At 41.5% G+C, this 13,819-nt stretch overlaps 1 protein-coding gene across 4 annotated transcripts in view; it reads right to left on the reverse strand.

Moving 5' to 3' along the window:
* The window catches only part of LOC101091563 (sodium/glucose cotransporter 1-like), a 57,922-nt gene that overhangs the window by 15,242 nt on the left and 28,861 nt on the right, over positions 1 to 13,819 (reverse strand). For all 4 annotated transcript variants that reach the window (XM_045042329.1, XM_045042328.1, XM_045042331.1 and 1 more), the window contains 3 exons: positions 7,331 to 7,466; positions 4,767 to 4,874; positions 3,145 to 3,295 (listed from right to left, as the gene is read on the reverse strand). In XM_045042329.1, the coding sequence (XP_044898264.1) occupies positions 3,145 to 3,295; positions 4,767 to 4,874; positions 7,331 to 7,466 (395 nt within the window). The remainder of the gene's footprint in view (positions 1 to 3,144; positions 3,296 to 4,766; positions 4,875 to 7,330; positions 7,467 to 13,819) is intronic.

Here is a 13,819-nt window from a genome sequence, read left to right on the forward strand (position 1 = left end):
GAATAAATTTAAACAAGGAGGTGAAAGATTTCTACACTGAAAACTCTAAGATGTTGATAAAAGAAATTGAAGAAGACATAAATAAACAGAAAGATATCTTGTGTTCATGGACTAGACGAATTAATATTGTTAAAATGTCCATATTACTTAAAGCCATCTGTGGATTCAGTGCACTCCTTATCAAGATTCTAACAGCATTTTTTTTTTTTTTACAGAACTAGAAAAAGTAATCCTAAAATTTGTTTGGAATGACAAAAGACCCTGAATAGCCAAAGCAATCCTGAGAAAGAAGAACAAAGCTAGAGGAATCACACTTCTTGATTTCAAACTATATTACAAAGCTATAGTAATCCAAATAGTATGGTACTGGAATACAAAGAGATGCATAAACCAATAGAGCAGAATTGAGAGTCCAGAAATAAACCCATACATATACAGCCAACTAATATTGGACAAGGGAGCCAAGAACACTCAATGAAGGTGGTCTCTTCAATAAATTGTCCTGGGAAAATAGGATATTCACATGCAAAAAAATAAAACTAGATCCCTATCTTATACCACTCACAAAAATTAACTCAAAATGGATTAAAAATGGGGCACCTGGGTGGCTCAGTCAGTTAAGCATCTGACTTCGCCTCAGGTCATGATCTCACCATTTGTGAGTTTGAGTCCCGTGTCAGGCTCTGTACTGACAGCTCAGAGGCTGGAGCCTGCTTCAGATTCTGTGTCTCCCTCTCTCCCTGCCCTTGCCCCACTCGTACTCTCTCTCTCTCTCAAAAATAAACAAACATTAAAAAATTCAAAATGGATTAAAGACTTAAATATGAGACCTGAAACTATAACTCTCAGGAGAAAAGATAGGAAATAAGCTCCTTGACATGGGTTTTAGCAATGGTTTTTTGGATATGACTCCAAAATCTCAAGGAACAAAAGCAAAAATAAATAGAACTAGGTCACGCTAAAAAGCTTCTGCATAACTAAAGAAACAACAAAAAGAAAAGGCAACCACAGAATGGGATAAAATATTTGCAAACAACACATCTGATAAGGGGTTAATATCCAAAATATATAAGGAACTTATACAACTCAATAGCAAAACAAAATATAACATATTCCAAGTAATCCAATTAAAAACTGAGCAGGGGCGCCTAGGTGGCTCAGTTGGTTGAGTGTCCAGCTCGATTGTGGCTCAGATCATGATCCTAGGGTCATGGGATTGAGCCCTGTGTCAGGCTCCATATTGAGTGTGGAGCCTGCTGAAGATTTTCTCTCTCCCTCTCTCTCCCTCTCTCTCTCCCCCTCTGCCCCTCTCCCCTGCTTGCACTCTCTCTCTCTCAAATAAAAAAAAAAAAAAACCTGGGCAAAAGACCTGAATAGACATTTTTTCCAAAGAAGGTATTCAAATGGCCCATAGGTACATGAAAATGTGCTCAACATCACTAATCGTCAGGGACATGCATATCAAAACCACAGTGAACTATCATCTCATACCTGCTGGATAGCTATTCTCAAAAATGCAAAAGATAACAAATACTAAGTATTGATGAGGATGCAGAGGAACAGGATCCCTTGTATACTGTATGCTGGAATGCAAACTGATTAAGCCACTATGCAAAACAACATGAAGGTTCCTCAAAAATTAAAAATTGAATTACCATATAATATAGCAATACTACTTGTGGGTATATATTTGAAGGAAACAAAATCACTGTTATGAAAAGATATCTGTACCCTCATGTTCATTGCAGCTTTATTTACAGTAGCTAAGCCATGGAAACAATCTAAAGGTCCACTGACAGATGTTTGGATAAAGAAAATATATGGATACACAATGGAATATTATTCAGTCAAAAAAAGGAAAGAAATCCTGCCATTTGTGATAACATGGATGGACCTTAAGGGCATCATGCTAGGTGAAATAAATCAGACAGAGGAAGACAAATACCATATGATCTCACTTACAGGTGGAATCTAAAAACACCAAACTCCTAGAAACAGACAGCAGATTGGAGGCTGCCAGAGGTGAAGAGGGTATGGAAGAAATGGATAAAGGAGGTTAAAAGGCACAAGCTTCCAGTTATAAGAAAAATAACTTCTGGGATGCAATGTCCAGCATGGGGATTATAGCTAACAACACTGTATTGTATATTCAAAAGTTGCTGGGATGGTAGATTTTTAAAATTCTCATCACAAAAAAATATGTACCTATGCGTGATGATGGATATTAACTAAATTAATTGTGGAACTTCTTGAACCTCTGGGTAATGATCCACCAGTTTTGGAAAATCTTGGCCATTATCTTTTCAAAATTGCTTCTACCCAAACTATTCCTCTCTTTCTGTGATTCCAAGTGACATATATATTATTCTTATGATTGCATTCCATGTATATCTTCATTTTGTGCGTGTGTTTCGTTTTTGATATTGTCAATTGATCCATTGCAAATCCATTAACTATCTGCTATATCCAATCGTTAACCCATCCAAGTTCTTAATTTCAGATATTTATTTTTCTTTTTTTAAGTTTATTTATTTATTTTGAGTGAGAGAGAGGGAGAGAAAGAGCGAAAACATGAGTTGAGGCACAGAGAGAGACAGAGAGAATCCCTATGGAGTAAAGACAGCAACTATGTTTTACACATATACAGCCCCCACCCCATGCCTAGCATGGTGCTGTATGGCATCGTGGTTAACAGCATGGTCCTGAGATGGACATGTTCTACTTACTGCGTGATGTCAGGTAGACCAATTTCCTTCTCTGAGCCACTCTCCCCCCATTGATTGGTAAGATGAGAATAAGAACAGTAAAACTTACCTTTAAAGGTTGTCATGAGGACTAAATGAGACAATGAGGTAATTCTGTAAATTTCCTCACAAGGACTCTTTGGGGGGGGGTACATTAAACTATGCTAGCATTTTTTAATCATCGCGATTATTATTTTTTCCCAAATGGAAACAAGTTTCTTTGTGATTTTAAAAACAATACATCATCATTGCAAAACTGCAGCAAAAAAGTACAACCATACTGTATTTAAACAAAATAATTCTATATACAGTATGATAGCCTAATTTTTCACATAATCACTTCTGGTGGGCATTGTTTTCATTCACAGCAGAAACTAGCATGGTTAGAGGAGTCCTTCACCTTCCTGTTACCATGAGCTCCTTTTCAGTGGCCATAGGCCGAATCTGGGTATAGATGTCCATTGTGAACAGGGTGCTGGCACAGTTGAAAATAGAAGTCAGGGAGGACATGAGAGAGGCCCATAGTGCAGACAGCATCAAACCTCGTATGCCTAGAAGAGAAGGGACATTTCCTGGGCCTCCAGCTCTCTGGCCATGCCAGGAGATGCCTTAGGCCTCCTAAGGCACTTTTCTATATACTACATTTTCTCCTACAAAAAACATTCAAATTTTATTTGGAGTGGCATTCCATCTAAAATAGATTAAAGCATTACGTTTGTCCTTGCTTTGTGATGAAACTTACTAGTTTCCTGCACTGTCTTTATATAATAATGAGAGTTAATATCTCTTGGGTGGTTATTTTGTGCCCGAATATTTCCTTGGGCATTAGCCCATACCATCTTCCCTACAGCCCTGTGAGATGGACTCCACTGCTGCCTCACTTTTACAGATGAGAAGCCAGTGGCTCAGAGAAAGTTCAGACTGGAGGCAAGGGATGTGACTCCTTGTGCCCCAGTGTCCTCATCTCTAAAGTGGGCATAAAAGTACCTATCACACAGGGCTGTTGTTAAGATTAAGTTAAGCAGATGGGTTAACAGAGAGCAAGCACTCATAAAATGTGGGCTATTAACATAACAATCTAATATTTTCACCTGAAAGGCTATCCTACTGCAGGGACTTGACTCTTCAGAATGATTTCTACCTGTTGATGGGAGAGCCTGAGGCTTAACTGGAGCCTGAGCTGGAGGCCCACTGCAGCAAGGTTCCCAGTGTATTCTGTAGGCTACTGGGCCAGGCAAAGACTGGTGTCCTTGCATCTACCTCCCTTCAACTGCCCTGCAGTTGACCCTCACTTGAAGCCCTGGGTGCTTTAGGATGGGCTCAGCTGCATAACCTGGACAACTTCCTTCCTGAACTGTGCGATGGTCAGTATTTCACTCAGATTCCATCTCTATTGGATTTTATGGAAATAGCTCAACTTTGATCTCTAGACCTCTTACTGATCTTTAGAGCTAATATGGGATTTAAAAAATGTTTTCATCTCCACGGGATTTGAGGAAGTAGTTGAGATGAACACACAGACTCACTGTTAATTTGCAGTGAAAGCCATCTCACTGTTGGTGAACTGTCCATCTCCCTGACCACCCAGTGGACATAAGCTCTTTGAGATCAGGGCTAGGTATTGCTCATCTCTGCCTTCTCATTGCTTAGGACGATGCCTGGCACAGAGTGGAGCCCTCCAGCGGAATGAGTGAGTAAAAGCTTGAGTTAAGCAGGGAAAGTGAACAATGCAAATCGTGGGCATGAGCTAGCTGTGCCTCTGAGAGCATATACCCTGTGTGAGTGTGTGAGAGATGATGGAGAAGGAAGCCCGGCTCCTTCCCTCAGGGCAAGCAAAGCTCCATCTACATCACTAATGTCCCCCCTACTTCACAGCCAACATTTCCACCCAGAAAGATGGGCTGCCTGGTAGATAAACCACCCCCAGCTTTCACACTGCTAACTATCCACTTAAAGCCTGAGGGCACAGGTTCCAATGGGGACACAGATGATGTGGTTTCCATGGCAGGGCCCATCTCTTACCTTCGGGAAGCAGCTCTACCACCAGCACCGGGTAGGCAATGGAGCTGCAACCAGTTCTGGTGCCACAGAACCTCTCACATACTGAAGGTACAACACATGCCACTTTATCTGCAAGGGGAGGTAACAGTCACGTCACACCAACATGTTGGCCTTAGAGCTCTAGAATCTGAGTTGAAGGAAAGGGAAGCAAATTAGGAATCCTATGTGGATGTCAGATTGGTCTACTGGTGACAGCTCCAATTCATGATCCTTCTCAGGTAGAGGCAAGGGCTAGGAATTAGGCACCTAGGAGCCAGATGAATCAGGGCTTCTAACAATTCACTGCTTGACCCCACGCATGTCATATGGCCTCAACATGCCTTTCAGTGACCACTGCTAGGTGACAGATTATTCATCCACATACTAATGCGTGAACAACTCATAACCTTATTTGCTTAGCCCTCACAGGAGTGTTATTTCAGAGTATTTGGGAAGGAATTTTGGACAAAGGGAAGGAAAGGGAGTGAATGTGATATGTTTTTTAAGAGCTTAAATTAGGAATATAAAGTTATAATCTGATATAAAGTTACCCAAAACAACAAATCAACTTTTATGACAAAGAAGCAGAATATTGCCCCAGTTTATGGGGCAAGCTATTTACTGGGGACACCTATCAAGCCTAAGCACTGGTTACCAAACACCTTGAGGAAGACTAATACTAAAGCTTGATTAGAAACTCAAGGGGGCAGCTGCATCCATTTACATCTTCCCACTCTCCCTGCCTCCTGCTTCGGGTAACAGAACCTCTGTGACACTTGGGGTGGGATAGGAAGGGCCCAGGAGCCAGGCCTGGCCATTCTGGAAGTTCCTTCCCCTTGGCTACAAGACTGGTCCCTATCACTAAGTGAGTTCACTAAGACTCCTCTAGGATTTTTGCTGGAACTACAGGGAAAAGAAACACTTGGTGGGTATTGTTGAGCTGGTGGGATAGAGGTCTGCTGCAGCTGGTGACCACTTTGCCAACAGAAGGCCTGAGGATGACACTAGCTCTGAAGAAAGAGGAGCTAAAAAGGTGCATGTCATGTTCAACCAAGGGCCCCAAGTAATACAGTGTCCTAAACAGAAAAACAGATTTCAAGAACCACACCTTGGCAGTTGGCAGTGTCTGGCCCCCAGCTCTGGCCAGGGGAGAGACCCAGAATCTAGGGCCAAGAGCACTTGGGTTATTGGAAAAGCATATTCTTCCAGGAACATGGACAGGTGCCAAGCTTCCATGATAAGTGGCTTTCTGGCTTTGTACACCTGGCATGTGCAAATGGATATGTGAATCTGGCCATTTCTGAGGACTAGGGACAGGTGGTTCCTGGCTCTTCTCACCCCAAGGGCTCTCCACCAGTGCATTCCATCAACTCTGTTCACCCCTTGGTCAGAAGGCTGGAGAGAGTTGGGGTTCTCGAAACCCACTCCAGCTAGAGGGAGAGGCCATTCCCCGCTCTTTTTCCCTCTCCCTAAGTAGTTTCCTCTCTAGAGTCCAAGATATATGTGACTCTTCCCAGTCTTCTTCTTTAGTGAGCAGGGTGGTCTCTGCTGTGGAGTGGGGTAGGGAGGCAGGTCCACAAAGCCCAGGGGCATTCTGGAGTCCTAGAGAGCACAGCAGCATATTTCTTAACCAATGAGGAGGCATGAGACCCCCAAATGCCACCTGACAGTCAAAGACCAAATCTGGGAATGCTGAAACAAGGCCTTTCTCTCTGTTAAAACTGGAAGGGAATTAGGATTAAAAAGAGGCATGCCTCGGGGCAGAATGAAGGATGAATTAGGCTTAGAGATGTCTCCTGCACCTGTTACTTAGCAATAAAAAGTGTTTTACATTCTGTTTGGCCTTGTCAAAGCTCAGCAGCAGAAGACTCCCGTGGAAGCCACCTGCTTTGCGATAGTGGCTGCACCTATCAGAGAAAAGTGCTCCATGAAGGTTTAATGAATAAACAAACCTGGTACCTTGAGAGACAGTATGGCTAGTAAGACAAGGTTGAAATGGGAATAAGACATCCACAGAATTATGATAGCTCATTAAGGGAAACAGAGATGCTTTAATAGCATTTAGTAGAAAGAACGTGGGCCTGAGTCAGACCCACTTTGGGGGTTTACATCAAGCTCCCCCTCTGACAAGCCCTCCTCAAGGTCTAAGTGAGCAGTGATAGCATCTTTCAGATCCCCAGCACAGCACCTGGCACAAAGGCGTGCATGCCATGATGATGCATCAGTGCAAGGGGAGTAAGTAAGCCTTCCTGCAGATTGTGCCTCCAAGCCCTGGCAGAGACTGGGCTCTGGCTGCATGGAGCATCGGTCAGCTCTTCCCTGCCTGAACTCTTCGCACAGAATTTCTCTCTTGCCACCTACATCCATGGTCTCTGCCAGACTTCTGTTCGGCAGCATCCCTAATCCGAACCCCTTAGCTCCCTAGAAAGGAATCTGGGGCATCTCAACATCTCCCAATACTGTGGGAGGCCTGATGACCCTAAACGTCCTCTAGATCTCTAAGAAAACAGAAGATCAGTGTGAACACATCAGAATTAAGAATTTACCCGGGAACAAGATGCGGCTGATCATTCCCGGCATCACAATGCTAAACATGGGCAGCAGCTTCAGGTACCCACAAAGGACGCAGCCGCCTCTCACATGAGACATGTTCTTCCCTGCCAGGCATCGCTGGACAAAAATCTGCCAAGGAAACACAGATGGGTGAGGTGGGGGGTGGAGCTATCAGTGAATCAAGTGTGGGCTACCACGGCACAGACAGGATAACTGTGACCTGCTGCAGCAGCAGGATGTGCCCTCTGGTGGGTTCTTGCTAAGCTGCTCACCCCAATCGTCCAGGCATCTTCAGGGCAGGCAGGGCCAGAGGAGATGCACGTGACCAATAGCATGTTTTGCTCAGTGCACAGTTGCCTGAAGGGACAGGAATGGTGTGCGTGACCTTGGCCTCATTGTTAGCACTGCAAACCAATTACAGAGGCACAGTGCTTATGAACTGTCCCCTGGCAAGGACGAGACTCCCTCCTAGAGGGCACAGACTGTCCCTGCGGGGCAGAAGGAAGAGGGCCCTTGTGACATCAATCAAAGCAAAGGGTCCCCAGCACCAAATGAATTTTCAGAACTGGGACCAACTTTGTTCATCTAAATTGAAATGAACCAGTATAGATCTTTAAAACGCAAAATCTCCTAGGAGATGTCTCACGACCCATTTCATAGTGCTCCTGCCATAAGAAGTGGTGTGCACTCAGGCCAAACAGAATGCTACAGCTGGCAGGTGGAGAAGCACTTAAGAAAGCACATAAAGACACGGTCCGGTGCATCACAACAATGCAGTATTATGTATGTACTCAAAGTTCGTTTCTGAAAAACATTTAGATAATGTGAAAAATGCTCACAGTGTGATGGTAACTAAAAGGCATACAGGATCCAACAGCAGGCTGTACACCGTGGCTCTGTACCGAGAAAAAAAGTGCACAGGAATAAAGTGACATGGTTACAGTGGTTAATCCTGGCATGGTAAAATGAGCAGGCAGGATGGTCATCTTCTTTTTATGTTTTGTTTATTGTCCAAATGCATGATTTTAATAATAGGAGGAAGAGCCCCAAAGTGGTCCTCCTCATGCAACAGGTACTGTTTCTCAGGAGGTCCACTGGTATCCTGTTGCTGGCCTCTCAGTGAACGCAGGCTTCCACTTGAGCGGGTGTGGGTGGGCAGCCAGGCTGCATTTCCTGGTCTTTACTTAGCCCAGTGCACAGAAGAGCCAGTCTCTCAAGAGAGGGGATGAAGGAGGAGGGCAAGGACAGAAAGTTGGCTCTCATTCTGAGGCAAGGGTGATCAGAAAGGCAGTGCATCATCCATGTAGGAAGTCCTAAGCACTTTTGTACATTATCATATATTACAAAGTGGGGCAAGGAGAGGACTATTGTTTAAAAATGGTGGTGGCCCAAAGTTAACAATTTTCCTTCCCTCAGATTGTTTGCTTCTCTTTTAATCAAACATTTTTCTTAAGTCACTTTCTTTACTAGTTAGAAGTTATGTATTCTACTTCTGTGTATTTAATAATGACCCGTAAAATTTTCACATAGATACAACTTCAAGTCTACAAATACAAGTCTTCAAATCAACATCCCACCCTTCTGAACAATTTAGAGTCCACAGACAGATTTAACTTCAAACTGTGGTCCAATATTTTAGTTTTGTTCCATTTTTCACTTCCTGTACTTGTAATTATTATTTTTCAGCCCATTTGCTCAGGACCTGTCACTATCTTTGCTATTTTTCTTGCTTATGAGTATTTCTTTTCTTTTTTTTTTTTTTAACGTACATCCTTCAGTCCTTCTTTAGGGAAGGTTATGTCTTAATTTTGCCCTTGGTCATGAATAATACCTTAGCTGGGCATGTACTTTAGAGGTGACAGTTTCCTCAATGCCTTTGAAAATTTTACTCCTCTGCCATGGGTTATATGGTTGCAGCTGAGAAGCCTGTTGTTGGTATAACTGTCTTCTTTCATCAGTAATCTTTCCTCTTAGGTACCTTTCAAAATCTCCTTGTCTTCGATGTTCTGAACTTTCATTACAGTTTCATTCCATTTCTTTGTGTGGATTTGTAAATTATTTCTGCTTGAGATTCACTGTGATTCTGGAATCCAATGCTTCCTGGTCTTTTAGCAATGGCAAAACTTCTCAGCCACTTTCTCTTAAAATATTGCTTCTCTCTCCTTTTCTTCTGGAGCTCCAATGAGATATATTTTAATCCTGATTCTCTCTTCCATGTCACTTTGTTTCCCTTTCATACTTTCCAGCTTTGTGCTTTCAATTTCTTCAATTATCTCTTTCAGATGACTATTTTGTCCCCTTCAGCTATGCTTAATCTGCTAGTTTTTTAATGTTTATTTATTTAAGTAACCTCTACACCTAATGTGATCTACAACTCTGAGATCAAGAGTTGCATGCTCCTCCTACTGAGCCAGCCAGGTGCTCCTTTAATCTGCTATTTTAACAGCTACTGAGTTTCACATTTCAGTAAGCCTATTTTTCATATCTAGAAGTTTGATTATTCAAATCTGACTGATCATTTTGGTAGAATGGTGTTAATGTTTTTAGTTCCATTTTTATTTCTTTAAACTTTTTTTTTTGTATTTGGTATCGTATACCTCAATGTTCTGAAGTTTGGGGGTCCTAATTCTGCTGTTTCTGGCTCAAGGTGGTTTGATTCTTCCGTGTCTTCTAATTTCAGCTTAGGGGTTCATGTTGGGCAGGCATTCATTTGTGGGAATCCTGCAAGACCTCGGTTGAGGGTGCATCTCTCCAGGGAAAATCTGCCATTACTCCTGCCGGGTCAATGTGTAACAAATTTTGGATGAGTTTATGTTCATTTCTTCCCATGGGGTTTCCCTGAAAATTCAGGGAATTAAATTAAATTAAAAATTTAAATTAAACACCTAAATGTATAGGAAGGCTAGTCTTCCCTTGTGAGTTCTCAGGGAGAATTTTTCTTCCTCCTGGGGCCCATGTTGATTTTGTTTGTTTGTTTGTTTGTTTTCAGCTATTTCTCCTTGCTGGTGGGCAGATATTTTCCCAGTTCACCTTTTCACTGAGGTAACAGCCTTCACTCTTCACCACTCATGAACTCAAGGCCTTTCTCCTGTTCTCACCTGGCCAGTTAAACCTAAGCCTCGGAAATCCTGGCTTGGCAAATGCTCTCAGGGCACCATAGGTGTTAGTGTCAGCTTAACTCTCTCTCTCTTTTAAATGTTTATTTAATTATTTTTGAGAGATAGAAAGAGATAGAGAATATGAGCAAGGGAGGGTTAGAGAGGAGAGAGAGAATTCCAAGCAGGATCCACCCTGTCAGTGCAGAGCCCAACGTGGGGCTCAAACTCACCAACCGTGAGATCATGACCTGAGGTGAAACCAAGAGTCAGATGCTTAACCAGCTGAGCCACCCAGGTGCCCCTCAGCGTAACTCTCTTGAGTTCACTACTCTCTTTGGTTTTTTGGCCTCTGGAGATTTTCTTCCTTTCTTATGAGCTTTGCTATGACTACAAAAAGATGCTTGTTACATTTTACCCAGTAGAACTAGAAAATTTTGTTATGGGAGGTAGTTCAGGAAATCTAGTTTACCCATTGTCAGAAGTGAAAGGCCAGGGGCAACTTTTAAATTTGCAGAAGAAACTGAAAAGAAAAATACAGAAAGATCAATAAACATGTGATAAATAGATCGGCAAAAATACAAATAAAAAAAAATCCTCAGAGCTATATTAGAGAGAATACCCATGTATTGTGCTCTGGATCTCATTTCTTGTCTTTCCACTCACTACATTTTAAAGACCCTTTAGTGTTGCTACATGTCATCTAGTCCATTGCTCTCATGACTGTATGGTATTCCACAGTCTTACTGCCCCCCTGCCATTTTATCTACCCACTTAGGAGTAACCAGCACAATCAACACTGTGATCAACATTGCATATTATAGTCCCTCATGAACTTGCATGAGGACTTTTTAGGTAGCTTCTGAGGAACACCACTGCTAGCTCAGAGTACGATATACTTACTTTTATAAAATACTGCTGGATTACCCTCCAGAACAGATCACACCAGTCTATACTTCCACCAGAAGTGCACGAGTTTTTTTTTGTTTTTGTTTTTGTTTTTTTTTTTTTGAGAGAGACAGAGATAGTTTAAGTGGGGGAAGGGCAGAGAGAGAGGGAGACAGAGGATCCCAAGCAGGCTCCACACAGTCAACACAGAGCCCAACTTGGGGCCTGAATTCATGAAACCACGAGATTATGACCTGAGCTGAAACCAAGAGCTGGGTGCTTAACTGGCTGAGCCACCCAGGAGCCCTTGTGTGAGGGCTGACCTGGGCATTATCAATCTTTCTAATTTTGCCAGTTTCCTTGTGGTTTTAAGCTGTACTTATGTGATAACTCTGGGTTATATGCTTGTTAGCATTAATGCTTGTTTGAATTTCCTTTTTTATAAATGGCCTGTCATTATCTTTTGCCCACATTTCTATTGGAGCTCCTTTTTCTTATGGATTTGCTATTGTTTTTTAATCATGATAAATCCAATAATCTTCTCTAATCTGTCATCTGTTGACTTTACCTATGATACTCTTTGTTAAAAAGTACTTATTATGTATGAGCCCCTGGGTGGCTCAGTCGGTTAAGTATCTACCTCTTGGTTTTGGCCCAGGTCATGATCTCAAAGTTCGTGGGCTTGAGGCCTGTGTTGGGCTCTATGCTGACCAGATTCTCTCTTTCTCCTTTGGGATTCTCCCTCCCTCCCTCTCTCTCTGCCCCTCCCCTGCTCATATGCTCACCAATACTCTTTCTCTCTTTCACAAATAAACTTAAAGAAGTAAAAAATAAAAAGTACTTATATGTAATGTAATCAAACCAGTATGATTTGTACTCCCTGATATGTCTTAAAAATATTCTGTTACCCTTCCTTAGATGCATAGTTTCACTTCCCACATTTAAGTCTTTAACCCACCTGAAGTCTACCTTTGTACTAAGTGCTGGCTGGGGGTGAAGTTTTGTTACTCCAGATAGTCCATTGGTTTTCTAACAAAGAGTATGTATCTCCCTCATTTCTTTTTCTTTCTTTCTTTCTTTCTTTCTTTCTTTCTTTCTTTCTTTCTTTCCATTCATTCAGTCAGTTAGTTAGTTAGTTAGTTAGTTTTATTTTAAGTTAGGCTCCAAGCCCAACCTGGGGCTTGAATTCATGACCCTGAGATCAAGAGTCTGTATGCTCTACTGACTGAGCCAGCCAGGTGACCCACACCCCTGTTGATTTCTGAAGCCTCCTTAGATACATATTAAATTCCTATAAGTACATAAATCTGCCTGACCTCTTTGTTCTGTTTCATTAGTCTGTGTGTCTATTCTTGGATATTTCAAACTATTTTTATTATTGCTACCTTGTAGATGTTTAAATATCTGGTTTGGCAAGTTCTCTCCCTTTGTTGTTCAGTTTCAAACTTGGGTTAGGGATTTATAGCATTTTCTTCTTCCACAAAATGTTTAAACCTTTTTTTTATTGTGATATAAATATGAAAGTATTTTTTTTATTGTGATATAAATATGAAAGTACACAGTAGCACATTAACAGCATACAGTCTAACACCCATCCAAATCGAGATGGAACATTGCAGGTACCCCAGAAGCCTCCCTGTGGCTCTTTTTTTGTTTTTTGTTTTGTTTTGTTTTTTTGCAAAAATTAAGGTGAAATTCACATAATATATAGTTAACCATTTTAAAGCGAACAATTCAGTAGCATTTAGTGCATTCCCAATCTTATGCAATTACCACCTCTCTCTACTTTCAAAACTTTTTCATCACCCCAGAAGAACAAACACATCCATTAAACTGTCCCCCTCCATTCCTTCTCTCCCAGCCCCTGGCAAGCACTAATTGGATTTCCATCTCTATGGATTTGCCTACTCTCGACATTTCATATAAAAGGAATCATACATTAGGTGATCTTTGTGTCTGGCTTCTTCCACTTAGTATAATGTTTCCGAGATCCATCTAGGTTGTAGTATGTGTTCCTACTTCATTCCTTTATATGGCTGAATAATATTCCAATGAATGGATACACATTCTGTTTTATTAATTCATTGGTGGGTGAATATTTAGATTGTTTCCACCTTGTGGTAATTGTGAATAATGCTGCTACATGGGACTTTTTTTCATCTCAACCCCTTCCCTTGCTCCAGATATGCCTGCTTTCATGACTACTTTATTTCTTCCTTGCTTTTCTTTATATATATGCCAATTACTATGTATTCCTAAATGACACAAGTTAGCACTGCCTGTGTTAAACTTTATAAAAATGTAATCATGCAGTGCCTAGCCTTCTGTGTCTAAAATCAAGCTGTGAAGATTCATCCATGTTATTGTGTATAGCTGTACTTTCTTTTCATTTCTCTATTGCCTTTGCACCATGTGAATATTTCACAGCTTATTTAATGAGCTACCATTGATAGTGAGCCATATAATTTTCAGAATAAATTTGAGTCCTTAAATCCAACT

Source organism: Felis catus, chromosome D3, assembly GCF_018350175.1.
Source record: "Felis catus isolate Fca126 chromosome D3, F.catus_Fca126_mat1.0, whole genome shotgun sequence".
NCBI lineage: Eukaryota > Metazoa > Chordata > Mammalia > Carnivora > Felidae > Felis > Felis catus.